General features: G+C 46.5%; 1 protein-coding gene across 4 annotated transcripts in view; it reads left to right on the top strand.

Moving 5' to 3' along the window:
* LOC110531020 (protein kinase C iota type) overlaps positions 1-15,256 on the top strand; it is a 38,126-nt gene that overhangs the window by 10,555 nt on the left and 12,315 nt on the right. For 2 of the 4 annotated variants that reach the window (XM_090182870.1, XM_090182871.1), the window contains 10 exons: positions 5,040-5,192; positions 7,291-7,412; positions 8,859-8,948; positions 10,868-10,918; positions 11,032-11,117; positions 11,287-11,421; positions 12,439-12,502; positions 12,809-12,864; positions 13,769-13,945; positions 15,025-15,209. In XM_090182870.1, the coding sequence (XP_090038996.1) occupies positions 7,298-7,412; positions 8,859-8,948; positions 10,868-10,918; positions 11,032-11,117; positions 11,287-11,421; positions 12,439-12,502; positions 12,809-12,864; positions 13,769-13,945; positions 15,025-15,209 (959 nt within the window). In that variant the 5' untranslated portion in view covers positions 5,040-5,192; positions 7,291-7,297. The remainder of the gene's footprint in view (positions 1-5,039; positions 5,193-7,290; positions 7,413-8,858; positions 8,949-10,867; positions 10,919-11,031; positions 11,118-11,286; positions 11,422-12,438; positions 12,503-12,808; positions 12,865-13,768; positions 13,946-15,024; positions 15,210-15,256) is intronic. The other 2 variants (XM_036986525.2, XM_036986524.2) reach the window with 1 other exon arrangement.

Raw genomic sequence — 15,256 nt, 5'->3', positions numbered from 1 at the left:
GAGCAAAGATATTTCATCCGAGCAGGGAAGTGGAACTGTAATATGTTGTTTTTTAGAAGCACAGCAGAATTTAAAATAAGAAGCGTTTTTGATCTGCGTCTATATGATAGGCTAACTAATGAACTACCCCTATTTTTTTTTTAAAAATCTTTATTTAACTGATAACATGTTCTTATTTTCAATGACAGCCTAGGAGAGCAGTGGGTTAACTGCCTTGTTCAGGGGCAGAGCTCCAGCTCGGGAATTCGAACTTGCAACCTTTCGGGTTATTAGTCCAGCAGGTTAGATTACATCTAACCACTAGGCTAACACCATGAATGAAGGCTAAAAGCAAGTAAAAAAATGTATATATATAATTTTAAATATAACAGTATCACAGTTACATTTCTCTGGATTGAAAATCTTGGTTAAACCCACTGTGAAGAAACACCACTAATTCCAATTTCTGTCCAAGGACAGATGGCATTTATTCTGTTACTCGCCAGTGACGAGCCACTGTATTCGCACAATCCATCTGTTACACTCATCTTCTGAGGTGGTTCAGGCCAAAGTCATGGTGAAGACAAGACGACCACTTATCCCCACAGCAGAACACCAGGCCTGTCTCCATCCCCAAGGCAGGTGAACAGTTACATGCAGGCCTAGAGTTTCTCATGTTGTTTTTACCAACCATGGCAGTAGTTTTCTGAGGCTATAGCGCTAGTTCCTAGGAGCAGTGGGTTAACTGCCTTGTTCAGGGGCAGAGCTACAGATTTTTACCTTGTCAGCTCGGGGATTCGAACTTGCAACCAGCACTCTAACCACTAGGTTACCTAGTAGCATTAGGGGAGTAACATCAGTGTCTTTGTTAGAGTGCTGCTGGTGGGATAAAACTTTAACCACCTTATTGAAGCAAGGTGTTTAAATGAACCACTAGTGCTCAGGACTACCTGGTGCATTGGCATGTTGTACCAAGGTCCCTGACAAATAAATGAATTAAGGTTTGATTTCCTGGCTGGACGTCACATCATGAAGTATGCTGGCCTTGATACTGACTCTGTGTCGTAACAGCACTGTGTGGCTTGAATGAATGGGGTTTCATTTGAGAAACAACGTGTGTGTGTGGCCACTAGCTATGTTGCTAGTGTGTTTGTGTGTGTGTGGCTACTAGCTATGTTGCTACTGTGTGTGTGGCGATGGTGCTAAGGATTCAGTTGGCCCTATCATTGAGCAGTCTGTCTTTATAACCGTGGTTATTTGGGTATTAGAAAAAACTTACCCTCCATTCTATTCACCCTGATCCCTGCCTCTCTGTGGGTGTGTAGCCACTAGCTATGTTGCTACTGTGTGTGTGTGTGTGTGTGGCTCTGGTGCTAAGGAGGCCTGTAGAAGTGTAGCTACCAACCAGAATGATGGTCAACACTCCTTCTCCTGTACTGTCACTAATTAACACAAACAGGATGGAGAGAGAAAGAGGGGGAGGGAGAGAATGAAGGAGAGAATGCAGAGAGGGAGGAATAGAAAAAGAGAAGTACGGCTGGTCAAAAAGTAGTGTACTTTTGGATGTCATTTTGGATGCTGCCAGAGAGAGCTGCTGTCTCGCTCTGCTATCCGTCTGTCTCCTGTCCTGTAGACTGCTAGCCTGGCTATCAGCGGGCCATGGAGAGATTGGTGATTGTGGATAGAGCTGGTAGATTATGGGCCAGAGGCTGTTCCAGACCAGGGATGGGCAACTTTGACGATACCCACATCCATACTCACACATGCAGCCACAGTCGGCCCTAGCCTTTTGGAGGCCCTAAGTGAATGTTGTACTTTTTTTTTTTAAAGCAAGTTTACTGCAATTGTACACGTTTTGCCATGGGGCGGAGAGAGATGTTTTTTTATTTTTATATATATATGATATCTGAGTGAGAGTGACTTAACAAAATCAGGGTCGACTCAATCAGTTCGACCATGATTCCTACAAGTTTAGATAACTGGCTAGACTAACTTAGCAATCAAATGTTGTTATTTTTTTCTCACATGGGCTAACTGAGTGACTGTCAGTTGTAGGTAGGTTTCCATCACATTGACAGATTTTCATACCAGTGTTCTAAAATCTGCATGAAGAATATGTTTATTTTTTCACCTTTGGTATTTCCACCAAACAGACTTGTTGCAGATAGAAAATCAGTGTGTGATGACAATGCACACAAAATATAATTTTTCGCTTAACATTTTCATGTACTGAATAAAAATGGAATGTACAGAATAAAAATGGAATGTGCAGAATAAAAATGGAATGTGCAGAATAAAAATGGAATGTGCAGAATAAAAATGGAATGTACAGAATAAAAATGGAATGTGCAGAATAAAAATGGAATGTGCAGAATAAAAATGGAACGTGCAGAATAAAAATGGAATGTGCAATGTGTTTCTGTCATATTTTCAACACTACTGATAGTTTTGTCACAAAAATAGTTTGTGACATGTGTCTACTCTACTCTGGTCTGGACACGTGCTCTCTAGCCAACAGGTTGCAGATACAGTGCAGGTAGACTAGTGTGTGTGTGTGTGTGTGTGTGTGTGTGTGTGTATATATGTATGTATATATATAATGGAATTATTAGGAGTAAGAGCATGAATATTTTTGTTGTCAAGCATTGATCGTCATGTAACCGTGAATAAAACCCTGAATATTTATTGGTTGGCAGCGTCAAGCCCGTCACCGTGCACGGTCACCACCCTGTGAAGTTCATCAGAACTTTTCATTTTATTTGATTTATTTCACCTTTATTTAACCAGGTAGGCAAGTTGAGAACAAGTTCTCATTTACAATTGCGACCTGGCCAAGATAAAGCAAAGCAGTTCGACACATACAACGACACAGAGTTACACATGGAGTAAAACAAACATACAGTCAATAATACAGTATAAACAAGTCTATATACGATGGGAGCAAATGAGGTGAGATAAGGAAGGTAAAGGCAAAAAAATATATAATTTAATCTGTGGCCTAATAAACTGCATGGTTTACAGAGTCGTAGTGGGAGGTCCGAATACCAGATCATCGCGTGACTCCTCAAGTTAACCTCCATTCAAATCAAATCAAATCAAATGTATTTATATAGCCCTTCGTACATCAGCTGATATCTCAAAGTGCTGTACAGAAACCCAGCCTAAAACCCCAAACAGCAAGCAATGCAAGTGTAGAAGCACGGTGGCTAGGAAAAACTCCCTAGAAAGGCCAAAACCTAGCAAGAAATCTAGAGAGGAACCAGGCTATGTGGGGTGGCCAGTCCTCTTCTGGCTGTACCGGGTGGAGATTATAACAGAACATGGCCAAGATGTTCAAATGTTCATAAATGACCAGCATGGTCGAATAATAATAAGGCAGAACAGTTGAAACTGGAGCAGCAGCATGGCCAGGTGGACTGGGGACAGCAAGGAGTCATCATGTCAGGTAGTCCTGAGGCATGGTCCTAGGGCTCAGGTCCTCCGAGAGAGAGAAAGAGAGAGAGAATTAGAGAGCACACTTAAATTCACACAGGACACCGAATAGGACAGGAAAAGTACTCCAGATATAACAAACTGACCCTAGCCCCCTGACACATAAACTACTGCAGCATAAATACTGGAGGCTGAGACAGGAGGGGTCAGGAGACACTGTGGCCCCACCCAAGGACACCCCCGGACAGGGCCAAACAGGAAGGATATAACCCCACCCACTTTGCCAAAGCACAGCCCCCACACCACTAGAGGGATATCTTCAACCACCAACTTACCATCCTGAGACAAGGCTGAGTATAGCCCACAAAGATCTCCGCCACGGCACAACCCAAGGGGGGGGGCGCCAACCCAGACAGGATGACCACATCAGTGAATCAACCCACTCAGGTGACGCACCCCCTCCAGGGACGGTATGAGAGAGCCCTAGTAAGCCAGTGACTCAGCCCCTGTAATAGGGTTAGAGGCAGAGAATCCCAGTGGAAAGAGGGGAACCGGCCAGGCAAAGACAGCAAGGGCGGTTCGTTGCTCCAGAGCCTTTCCGTTCACCTTCCCACTACACTCAATCATATGACCCACTGAAGAGATGAGTCTTCAGTAAAGACTTAAAGGTTGAGACCGAGTTTGCGTCTCTGACATGGGTAGGCAGACCGTTCCATAAAAATGGAGCTCTATAGGAGAAAGCCCTGCCTCCAGCTGTTTGCTTAGAAATTCTAGGGACAATTAGGAGGCCTGCGTCTTGTGACCGTAGCGTACGTGTAGGTATGTACGGCAGGACCAAATCAGAGAGATAGGTAGGAGCAAGCCCATGTAATGCTTTGTAGGTTAGCAGTAAAACCTTGAAATCAGGCCTTGCTTTGACAGGAAGCCAGTGTAGAGAGGCTAGCACTGGAGTAATATGATTGAATTTTTTGGTTCTAGTCAGGATTCTAGCAGCCGTATTTAGCACTAACTGAAGTTTATTTAGTGCTTTATCCGGGTAGTCGGAAAGTAGAGCATTGCAGTAGTCTAACCTAGAAGTGACAAAAGCATGGATTCATTTTTCTGCATCATTTTTGGACAGAAAGTTTCTGATTTTTTGCAATGTTACATAGATGGAAAAAAACGGTCCTTGAAATGGTCTTGATATGTTCTTCAAAAGAGAGATCAGGGTCCAGAGTAACGCAGAGCTCCTTCACAGTTTTATTTGAGACGACTGTACAACCATTAAGATTAATTGTCAGATTCAACAGAAGATCTCTTTGTTTCTTGGGACCTAGAACAAGCATCTCTATTTTGTCTGAGTTTAAAAGTAGAACGTTTGCAGCCATCCACTTCCTTATGTCTGAAACACATGCTTCTAGCGAGGGTAATTTTGGTGCTTCACCATGTTTCATTGAAATGTACAGCTGTGTGTCATCCGCATAGCAGTGAAAGTTAACATTATGTTTTCGAATAACATCCCCAAGAGGTAAAATATATAGTGAAAACAATAGTGGTCCTAAAACGGAACCTTGAGGAACACTGAAATTTACAGTTGATTTGTCAGAGGACAAACCATTCACAGAGACAAACTGATATCTTTCCGACAGATAAGATCTAAACCAGGCCAGAACTTGTCCGTGTAGACCAATTTGGGTTTCCAATCTCTCCAAAAGAATGTGGTGATCGACGGTATCAAAAGCAGCACTAAGGTCTAGGAGCACGAGGACAGATGCAGAGCCTCGGTCTGATGCCATTAAAAGGTAATTTACCACCTTCACAAGTGCAGTCTCAGTGCTATGATGGGGTCTAAAACCAGACTGAAGCATTTCGTATACATTGTTTGTCTTCAGGAAGGCAGTGAGTTGCTGTGCAACAGCCTTTTCTAACATTTTTGAGATGAATGGAAGATTCGATATAGGCCGATAGTTTTTTATATTTTCTGGGTCAAGGTTTGGCTTTTTCAAGAGAGGCTTTATTACTGCCACTTTTAGTGAGTTTGGTACACATCCGGTGGATAGAGAGCCGTTTATTATGTTCAACATAGGAAGGCCAAGCACAGGAAGCAGCTCTTTCAGTAGTTTAGTTGGAATAGGGTCCAGTATACAGCTTGAAGGTTTAGAGGCCATGATTATTTTCATCATTGTGTCAAGAGATATAGTACTAAAACACTTGAGTGTCTCTCTTGATCCTAGGTCCTGGCAGAGTTGTGCAGACTCTGGACAACTGAGCTTTGAAGGAATACGCAGATTTAAAGAGGAGTCCGTAATTTGCTTTCTAATAATCATGATCTTTTCCTCAAAGAAGTTCATGAATTTATCACTGCTGAAGTGAAAGCCATCCTCTCTTGGGGAATGCTGCTTTTTAATTAACTTTGCGACAGTATCAAAAATGAATTTCGGATTGTTCTTATTTTCCTCAATTAAGTTAGAAAAATAGGATGATCGAGCAGCAGTAAGGGCTCTTCGGTACTGCACGGTACTGTCTTTCCAAGCTAGTCGGAAGACTTCCAGTTTGGTGTGGCGCCATTTCTGTTCCAATTTTCTGGAAGCTTGCTTCAGAGCTCGGGTATTTTCTATACCAGGGAGCTAGTTTCTTATGAGAAATGTTTTTAGTTTTTAGGGGTGCAACTGCATCTAGGGTATTGCGCAAGGTTAAATTGAGTTCCTCAGTTAGGTGGTTAACTGATTTTTGTCCTCTGGCGTCCTTGGGTAGACAGAGGGAATCTGGAAGAACATCAAGGAATCTTTGTGTTGTCTGTGAATTTATAGCACGACTTTTGATGTTCCTTGGTTGGGGTCTGAGCAGTTTATTTGTTGCAGTTGCAAACGTAATAAAATGGTGGTCCGATCGTCCAGGATTATGAGGAAAAACATTAAGATCCACAACATTTATTCCATGGGACAAAACTAGGTCCAGAGTATGACTGTGACAGTGAGTGGATCCAGAGACATGTTGGATAAAACCCACTGAGTCGATGGTGGCTTCGAAAGCCTTTTGGAGTGGGTTTGTGGACTTTTCCATGTGAATATTAAAGTCACCATTTGATGGTTGTTATATCTATATTTGTGCATAAAGTCGTTTCCACCTCCATTTGTAGCCTAATTAATTTTACGGACCCAAACATCCCACCATCTTGAAAGAACAAATGATCGGTCTGAATTTATAGTATTGTTCTGAAACTTCCTGTTTCCATCACAGCTGTCGTGAATTTATTTATTTTATTTTTATACAGTATTACTTTACTTGCATTAAACCTGTGGATGGAAACTTGGTTACAGACTGACATAACGAGATTAAACCTGTGGGTGGAAACCTGGTTACAGACTGACAACACGATTAAACCTGTGGGTGGAAACTTGGTTACAGACTGACACAACAAGATTAAACCTGATAATACACAACAACACCTTGTGTATTCTATTCAAACTCACAACAGTAAGTTGAGACTGAGTTCTCTCCCACCACCAACAATAGGGGAATTGATCCACGGGCCAACAGTTGCCCATCCCTGATCTAGAGTCAGATGTTGGACATTCATAGCAACAACAGCTATAAAAAAAACAAACAGGGATTCACCATTTCACATTCATTCTCTCTCTATGCATTTCTGTTTTTTTTCTTTCTGGTCAGGTCATGTGACCCTACACATAATTGTATATACACTGGCCTGTATTTACAAAGCATCTCAGGCTAGTAGTGCTGTGTATCTTGGATCAGTATTGGTTTGCAGATCATAATTATATGGACAAGAGGGTACCTGGTCCTAGATCAGCACTCCTACTCTGAGACTTTTTGTATATGGGCCACTTTGAGAAAATAAGAGTGTGTATTTAATGTATCCTGTCCCCTCTCTCTCAGGGACATCATGATCACCCACTTTGAGCCGTCCATCTCCTACGAGGAGCTGTACGGGGAGGTCAAAGACATGTGTTGCATGGACAACGACCAGCTCTTCACCATGAAGTGGATCGACGAAGAAGGTTTGTTTACCGTAGTTCTCCTTCTAAATATGTGTTTGTATTTATTAAGGATCACCATTAGTTCCTGCCAAGGCAGCAGCTACTCTTCCTGGGGTTTATTATGGATCACCATGTAGTTCCTGCCAAGGCAGCAGCTACTCTTCCTAGGGTTTATTATAGATCCCCATTAGTTCCTGCCAAGGCAGCAGCTACTCTTCCTGGGGTTTATTAAGGATCCCCATGTAGTTCCTGCCGAGGCAGCAGCTACTCTTCCTGGGGTTTATTATGGATCCCCATTAGTTCCTGCCGAGGCAGCAGCTACTCTTCCTGTGGTTTATTATGGATCACCATTAGTTCCTGCCAAGGCAGAAGCTACTCTTCCTGGGGTTTATTAAGGATCACCATTAGTTCCTGCCAAGGCAGCAGCTACTCTTCCTGGGGTTTATTATGGATCACCATTAGTTCCTGCCAAGGCAGAAGCTACTCTTCCTGGGGTTTAATAAGGATCACCATTAGTTCCTGCCAAGGCAGCAGCTACTCTTCCTGGAGTCCAGCAACATTAAGGCAGTTTATACCATTTAAAAAACATTACAATACAAAAAAAAACTATATATCCACCTCCATCCATCCGTCTTTCTCATTTATTAGAGATGTCTTCATGGGCAGATCTCAGATCACACTCATTGTGACTAGCCAGAAGTATCACTATGTAGAGATAAGGGTGTGGTTTGATATGCAGAGAGAAGGCAGTGGTGGGTGTGCCTTTAGGGGAGATGGAGAATGAACTGCGCTTTGTATTTGACTCTATACGATGATTTAAGAGTAACCTTGTTTGTAGTAGTGATGAACAAACTGGGCTGGCTACCCAGAAAAGAAGTGTTGCTGGTTGCAAACTTTATTTCCAAAGTGACACGACAAGATAAGTTGTATAACTGAAAGGTTTTTGTTTTGCGTTTCAAATGTTTGTGTGTGTGTGTGTGTGTGTGTGTGTGTGTGTGTGTGTGTAAGTATGATCATTTTATTTGGATACAGCAAATATGTTGTCTTGTAAGCCCATGTGGGCTGGGTGTGATGAAGATGCATGACTCGATCTCTCTATCGTATACTCCACTAGGCTCTGAAAAACAAACTTAACATAATGAAGCCCGAGACACTGCCTCCACACACACCTACACGCTCTCTGTCTTAGACACGGATATTCAATATTGAGAATATCTCAATAACCTCAGCTTAGACATTTTGAGAGTCTTCACTGTAAAAGTAACACACTGGCTTTGTGTTAACTTGTGGTGTTTGGGCAGATAAAATTATTCTGACTATCATATCGGCCTTTGTGACTCTGGTCAGAAGTATTTGTGCACTGAATAGGGAATCGGGTGGTTCCAGTAGGTTTATCTATCATCAGACACTTGGATGTACACGGAGTACACAGTGACCCAGCCATGACCCGTCTCTCTGTCTTCCCAGGTGACCCGTGTACAGTATCGTCTCAGCTGGAGCTGGTGGAAGCCCTGAGGCTCTATGAAGTCAACAAAGACTCTGAACTCATCATCCACGGTAACGGGACCTTCTGCATCTGACAACATAGTAAATACATAAACCTTCCATTAATAAAAAATAAAACATTTAGTCATTTAGCAGACGCTCTTATTCAGAGCGACTTGCATGAACAATTACGGTGAAGTGCCTTGCTCAAGGGCACATCGTCAGATTTGTCACCTTGTCGGCTCGGGGGGATTCGAATCAGGTACCTTTCAGTTAGTGGCTTGTCGCGCCTAACCTCTAGGCTACCTGCTTTCCCAAATGTATAAACTGTTTTGATACCCAAGGGAAAGTCTTTGCTGGTCTGACAGTGCAGACAACATCCCGACAACAGAATAAGTATACTGAGCTTCCATTACATTCAATTCAATGTATTTATTGAATTGAATAAATGTTTTTTTTTTACAACAGCAGACACCATTATAAGTCACACTCTGTCTGTTTCACTGATACTCTCCTGCTAACTAGATTAACATCACACAGCCTCACAGACACCAGGAAATAGACCAGTGTTTATAGAGTTGTCTGTCAGTGCATGTGAGATTGGTTGTCTTTTCTCCTGCTAACTAGATTAACATCACACAGCCTCACACAGCCTCACAGACACCAGGAAATAGACCAGTGTTTATAGAGTTGTCTGTCAGTGCATGTGAGATTGGTTGTCTTTTATCAACACTGGAGAGAAAGCAGGGCCACAGGTTAAGAGCAAGATGGAGGAAGTAGAGGAGAGTGTGTGGTGGGGGGGGGCAAGAGCGGGAGGGGAGTGTGGGGGGGGGGGGGGGGGGGGCAAGAGCGGGAGGGGAGGGGAGTGGGGGGGGACCAGAGAGGAGGGGGGGGGGACCAGAGAGGAGGGGGGGGGGGGACCCAGAGAGGAGGGGGGGGACGGGGGGGGGACCAGAGCAGGAGAGGTGGAGAGGGGGGGGGGGACCGGAGGAGGAGAGGGGGGGGGGGGACCAGAGCAGGAGAGTGGGGGGGGGGGGACCAGAGCAGGAGAGTGGGGGGGGGGGGGACCAGAGCAGGAGAGTGGGGGGGGGGGGACCAGAGCAGGAGAGTGGGGGGGGGGACCAGAGCAGGAGAGTGGGGGGGGGGGGGACCAGAGCAGGAGAGTGGGGGGGGGGGGACCAGAGCAGGAGAGTGGGGGGGGGGACCAGAGCAGGAGAGTGGGGGGGGGGGACCAGAGCAGGAGAGTGGGGGGGGGGACCAGAGCAGGAGAGTGGGGGGGGGGGGACCAGAGCAGGAGAGGAGGGGAGAGACCAGAGCAGGAGAGGAGGGGAGAGGACCAGAGCAGGAGAGTGGGGGGGGGGGGGACCAGAGCAGGAGAGTGGGGGGGGGGGGGGACCAGAGCAGGAGAGTGGGGGGGGGGGGGGACCAGAGCAGGAGAGTGGGGGGGGGGACCAGAGCAGGAGAGTGGGGGGGGGGGGACCAGAGCAGGAGAGTGGGGACCAGAGCAGGAGAGTGGGGGGGGGACCAGAGCAGGAGAGTGGGGGCGGGGGGACCAGAGCAGGAGAGTGGGGACCAGAGCAGGAGAGTGGGGACCAGAGCAGGAGAGTGGGGGGGGGGGACCAGAGCAGGAGAGTGGGGGGGGGGACCAGAGCAGGAGAGTGGGGGGGGGGGGACCAGAGCAGGAGAGTGGGGGGGGGGGGGGACCAGAGCAGGAGAGTGGGGGGGGGGACCAGAGCAGGAGAGTGGGGGGGGGGACCAGAGCAGGAGAGTGGGGGGGGGACCAGAGCAGGAGAGTGGGGGGGGGGGACCAGAGCAGGAGAGGAGGGGAGAGGACCAGAGCAGGAGAGGAGGGGGGAGGTGGAGGATAGGGGGAAGGGCACAGTCTGCTAGATAATGAGAGCATCCACTCTACCCCACCTCTGGCGCACACACAGGCACGTGTGAGGTAGGAATTGCAACCATGGTTTAATGGTGTCCCTTTCTTCCTCCAGTGTTTCCATGTATCCCAGAGAAGCCTGGCATGCCCTGTCCAGGAGAAGACAGTAAGTCTACATCTCTTGTCCCTTCTATTGTTCTCTGAAGATTGGAGTATCTCTCTGAGACACACACACACACACACTTGTTCCAGTAATCCCCGTGTTCTTCTCTTCCTCAGAGTCTATATATCGTCGTGGGGCTCGGCGCTGGAGGAAACTCTACTATGCCAGTGGTCATGTCTTCCAGCCCAAACGGTTCAACAGGGTGAGAATCCTCTCTGTCCCTGTGTCTCTTTCTCTCTCATCTCTCTCTCTCTTCCACTCTATCTCTGCTGTCCCAATCAGTGACTTAGCTGTATTAATGATAAGTTGATATTTGAAGGTGGTTGTGGTTGTTTTAAATTTGTCTGTTCTCTCCTGTATACTCATGGTAGAGAGCTCACTGTGCCATCTGCACAGACCGTATCTGGGGTCTGGGGAGACAGGGCTACAAATGCATCAACTGCAAACTGCTGGTCCACAAGAAGTGTCACAAACTGGTCAGCGTGGAGTGTGGTAAACAGATCCAGGTGAGATGCAGAGAGCAGGCAGAGCCTGGTGGCCCCGAGTTTTACTTTTCTTCAGTCATGCGGTCAGAGAAACTGTGGGCCCTGAGTGTTAACTTAGTTCAGTTATGCGGTCAGAGAGACTGTAGGGCCTGAGTGTTAACTTAGTTCAGTTATGCGGTCAGAGAGACTGTGGGCCCTGAGTGTTCAGTTATGCGGTCAGAGAGACTGTGGGCCCTGAGTGTTAACTTGGTTCAGTTATGTGGTCAGAGAGACTGTGGGCCCTGAGTGTTAACTTAGTTCAGTTATGCGGTCAGAGAGACTGTGGGCCCTGAGTGTTAACTTAGTTCAGTTATCCTGTCAGAGAGACTGTGGGCCCTGAGTGTTAACTTAGTTCAGTTATGTGGTCAGAGAAACTGTGGGCCCTGAGTGTTAACTTAGTTCAGTTATGCGGTCAGAGAGACTGTGGGCCCTGAGTGTTAACTTAGTTCAGTTATGCGGTCAGAGAAACTGTGGGCCCTGAGTGTTAACTTAGTTCAGTTATCCTGTCAGAGAGACTGTGGGCCCTGAGTGTTAACTTAGTTCAGTTATGCGGTCAGAGAAACTGTGGGCCCTGAGTGTTAACTTAGTTCAGTTATGCGGTCAGAGAGACTGTGGGCCCTGAGTGTTAACTTAGTTCAGTTATCCTGTCAGAGAGACTGTGGGCCCTGAGTGTTAACTTAGTTCAGTTATGCGGTCAGAGAGACTGTGGGCCCTGAGTGTTAACTTAGTTCAGTTATGCGGTCAGAGAGACTGTGGGCCCTGAGTGTTAACTTAGTTCAGTTATGCGGTCAGAGAGACTGTGGGCCCTGAGTGTTAACTTAGTTCAGTTATGCGGTCAGAGAGACTGTGGGCCCTGAGTGTTCAGTTATGTGGTCAGAGAGACTGTGGGCCCTGGACCTACTGTAGTTTCGGGCTCATAAAGGACTGACTTGAAATACTTTTTGCCTCCGTATTTCTCAATGATTCTCTGTCGTTCTCTCATATCTCTCATCTGTCTAGGAGCCCATCATGGGGCCTGATAGGGGGGCCTCCATCACACCATTAGACCACTCTGAACAGCCAGGTAACACACGCACACCGCCTTGTTAAAGACTTAGATAACTAGCCTTGGTGAGCAAAGCTAGGTAAACAATCAAAGACATTTTGGCTAAATGAATAGTTCCTTCAGACCTTAGTCACTAAGTTGCATCTAGCAGGAAGACCGCTTTAAGCCCAGTGGCTGGCTGAATGAGAAAGCTTAACATTCCCGCTAGGAAGCCTTCTGTATCACTCTCTAGTGTCTTGGAGGAAGCCTTCTGTATCACTCTCTAGTGTCTAGGAGGAAGCCTTCTGTATCACTCTCTCGTTCTCTCTCTCGTTCTCTACTCAGGTCCTCAGAACAAAGACTCCAGTGAGAGTTTGAACTCAGATGGAGAAGAGAAAGAGGTGTGTTTGTTGCCAAATGTCTGTCTTTATCTGTCTCTACCTCGTGTCTCTATCTCACGTCTGTCTCTACCTCGTGTCTCTGTCTCATGTCTCTCTACCCCGTGTCTGTCTCATGTCTCTCTACCTCGTGTCTCTGTCTCACGTCTATCTCTACCTCGTGTCTCTGTCTCATGTCTGTCTCTACCTCGTGTCTCTGTCTCATGTCTCTCTACCTCGTGTCTCTGTTTCATGTCTCTCTACCTCGTGTCTCTGTCTCACGTCTATCTCTACCTCGTGTCTCTGTCTCATGTCTGTCTCTACCTCGTGTCTCTGTCTCATGTCTCTCTACCTCGTGTCTCTGTCTCATGTCTCTCTACCTCGTGTCTCTGTCTCACGTCTATCTCTACCTCGTGTCTCTGTCTCATGTCTGTCTCTACCCCGTGTCTCTGTCTCATGTCTCTCTACCCCGTGTCTCTGTCTCATGTCTCTCTACCTCGTGTCTCTGTCTCATGTCTCTCTACCTCGTGTCTCTGTCTCACGTCTATCTCTACCTCGTGTCTCTCTACCTCGTGTCTCTGTCTCATGTCTCTCTACCTCGTGTCTCTGTCTCATGTCTCTCTACCTCGTGTCTCTGTCTCATGTCTGTCTCTACCTCGTGTCTCTGTCTCATGTCTGTCTCTACCTCGTGTCTCTGTCTCATGTCTCTCTACCTCGTGTCTCTGTCTCACATCTATCTCTACCTCGTGTCTCTGTCTCATGTCTCTCTACCTCGTGTCTCTGTCTCACGTCTATCTCTACCTCGTGTCTCTGTCTCATGTCTCTCTACCTCGTGTCTCATGTCTGTCTCTACCTCGTGTCTCTGTCTCATGTCTGTCTCTACCTCGTGTCTCTGTCTCATGTTTAACTCTGTCTGTCTGTCCTGTAGGCCCGCTGCAGCAGAGACACGGGGAAGTCAGCTTCCAGTCTAGGTCTGGTGGACTTCGATCTGCTGAGCGTGATTGGCCGGGGCAGCTATGCCAAGGTCCTGCTGGTCCGACTCAAGAAGACAGAGAGGATCTATGCCATGAAGGTGGTTAAGAAGGAGCTGGTCAACGACGACGAGGTACTAAACACACACTGGTACATGTAAACATACACTGATACCCGTAAACACACACACACACACTGGTACATGTAAACACACACTGATACCCGTAAACACACACCCACACACACTTGTACATGTAAACCCACACACAGTTACATTAACACATGATCGACACTTTGACAGGTGCTACCTGATCGATCATCTGTGCCATTTCTCCTTTGTCTGTCTAGTTCTTCTCTCTGTTCAAACCTATTATTATTATCTGTCCATCAATGGAGATCTGTATCTATTCACTGTGTTCACACATCGTCAGTCTCCTCACATCACTAGGGCATCCATTCACTGTGCTTAGAATGCCAGAAATCACTTATTCTGCAGCCCTCATCAGATGGGAGCAGTCTGTCAACACCATTCACTGTGTGTTCAGCCATTCTCACTCCTAACATCTTCTGTCTCATTCTGTAGCCTGTCAGTCGGTCTGCCTGTCTTCCTGTCAGTCTGTTTGCCTGTCTGCCTGTCAGTCTGTTTGCCTGTCTGCCTGTCAGTCTGTTTGCCTGTCTTCCTGTCAGTCTGTTTGCCTGTCTTCCTGTCAGTCTGTTTGCCTGTCTTCCTGTCAGTCTGTTTGCCTGTCTTCCTGTCAGTCTGTTTGCCTGTCTTCCTGTCAGTCTGTTTGCCTGTCTTCCTGTCAGTCGGTCTGCCTGTCTTCCTGTCAGTCTGTTTGCCTGTCTTCCTGTCAGTCTGTTTGCCTGTCTTCCTGTCAGTCTGTTTGCCTGTCTTCCTGTCAGTCTGTTTGCCTGTCTTCCTGTCAGTCTGTTTGCCTGTCTTCCTGTCAGTCTGTTTGCCTGTCTTCCTGTCAGTCGGTCTGCCTGTCTTCCTGTCAGTCGGTCTTCCTGTCAGTCGGTCTGCCTGTCTTCCTGTCAGTCGGTCTGCCTGTCTTCCTGTCAGTCGGTCTGCCTGTCTTCCTGTCAGTCTTCCTGCCTGTCGGTCTGTCCATCTGTCCTCTATCAGATAGATGGCTGGTCATTTCTACTAAACTTTTTTTTTGTTGCGTTTTAAGACTTGATTTCCAAATGGTGTGTGTGTGTGTGTTGTAGGACATTGACTGGGTCCAGACAGAGAAGCACGTGTTTGAGCAGGCGTCCAACCACCCCTTCCTAGTGGGGCTTCACTCCTGTTTCCAGACTGAGAGCAGACTGTTCTTTATCATAGAGTATGTGAACGGAGGAGATCTGATGTTCCACATGCAGAGACAGAGGAAAATACCTGAGGAACACGCCAGGTGAGAACAGTGAAGTCATGGCTACACCAGACACCAGGAAATAATCC

This window comes from Oncorhynchus mykiss, chromosome 8 (assembly GCF_057628025.1).
Source record: "Oncorhynchus mykiss isolate SJ-2025 chromosome 8, ASM5762802v1, whole genome shotgun sequence".
Taxonomy (NCBI): domain Eukaryota; kingdom Metazoa; phylum Chordata; class Actinopteri; order Salmoniformes; family Salmonidae; genus Oncorhynchus; species Oncorhynchus mykiss.
Note: the sequence above shows the minus strand (reverse complement) of the source record. Positions and strands in the feature narration are given on the sequence as shown.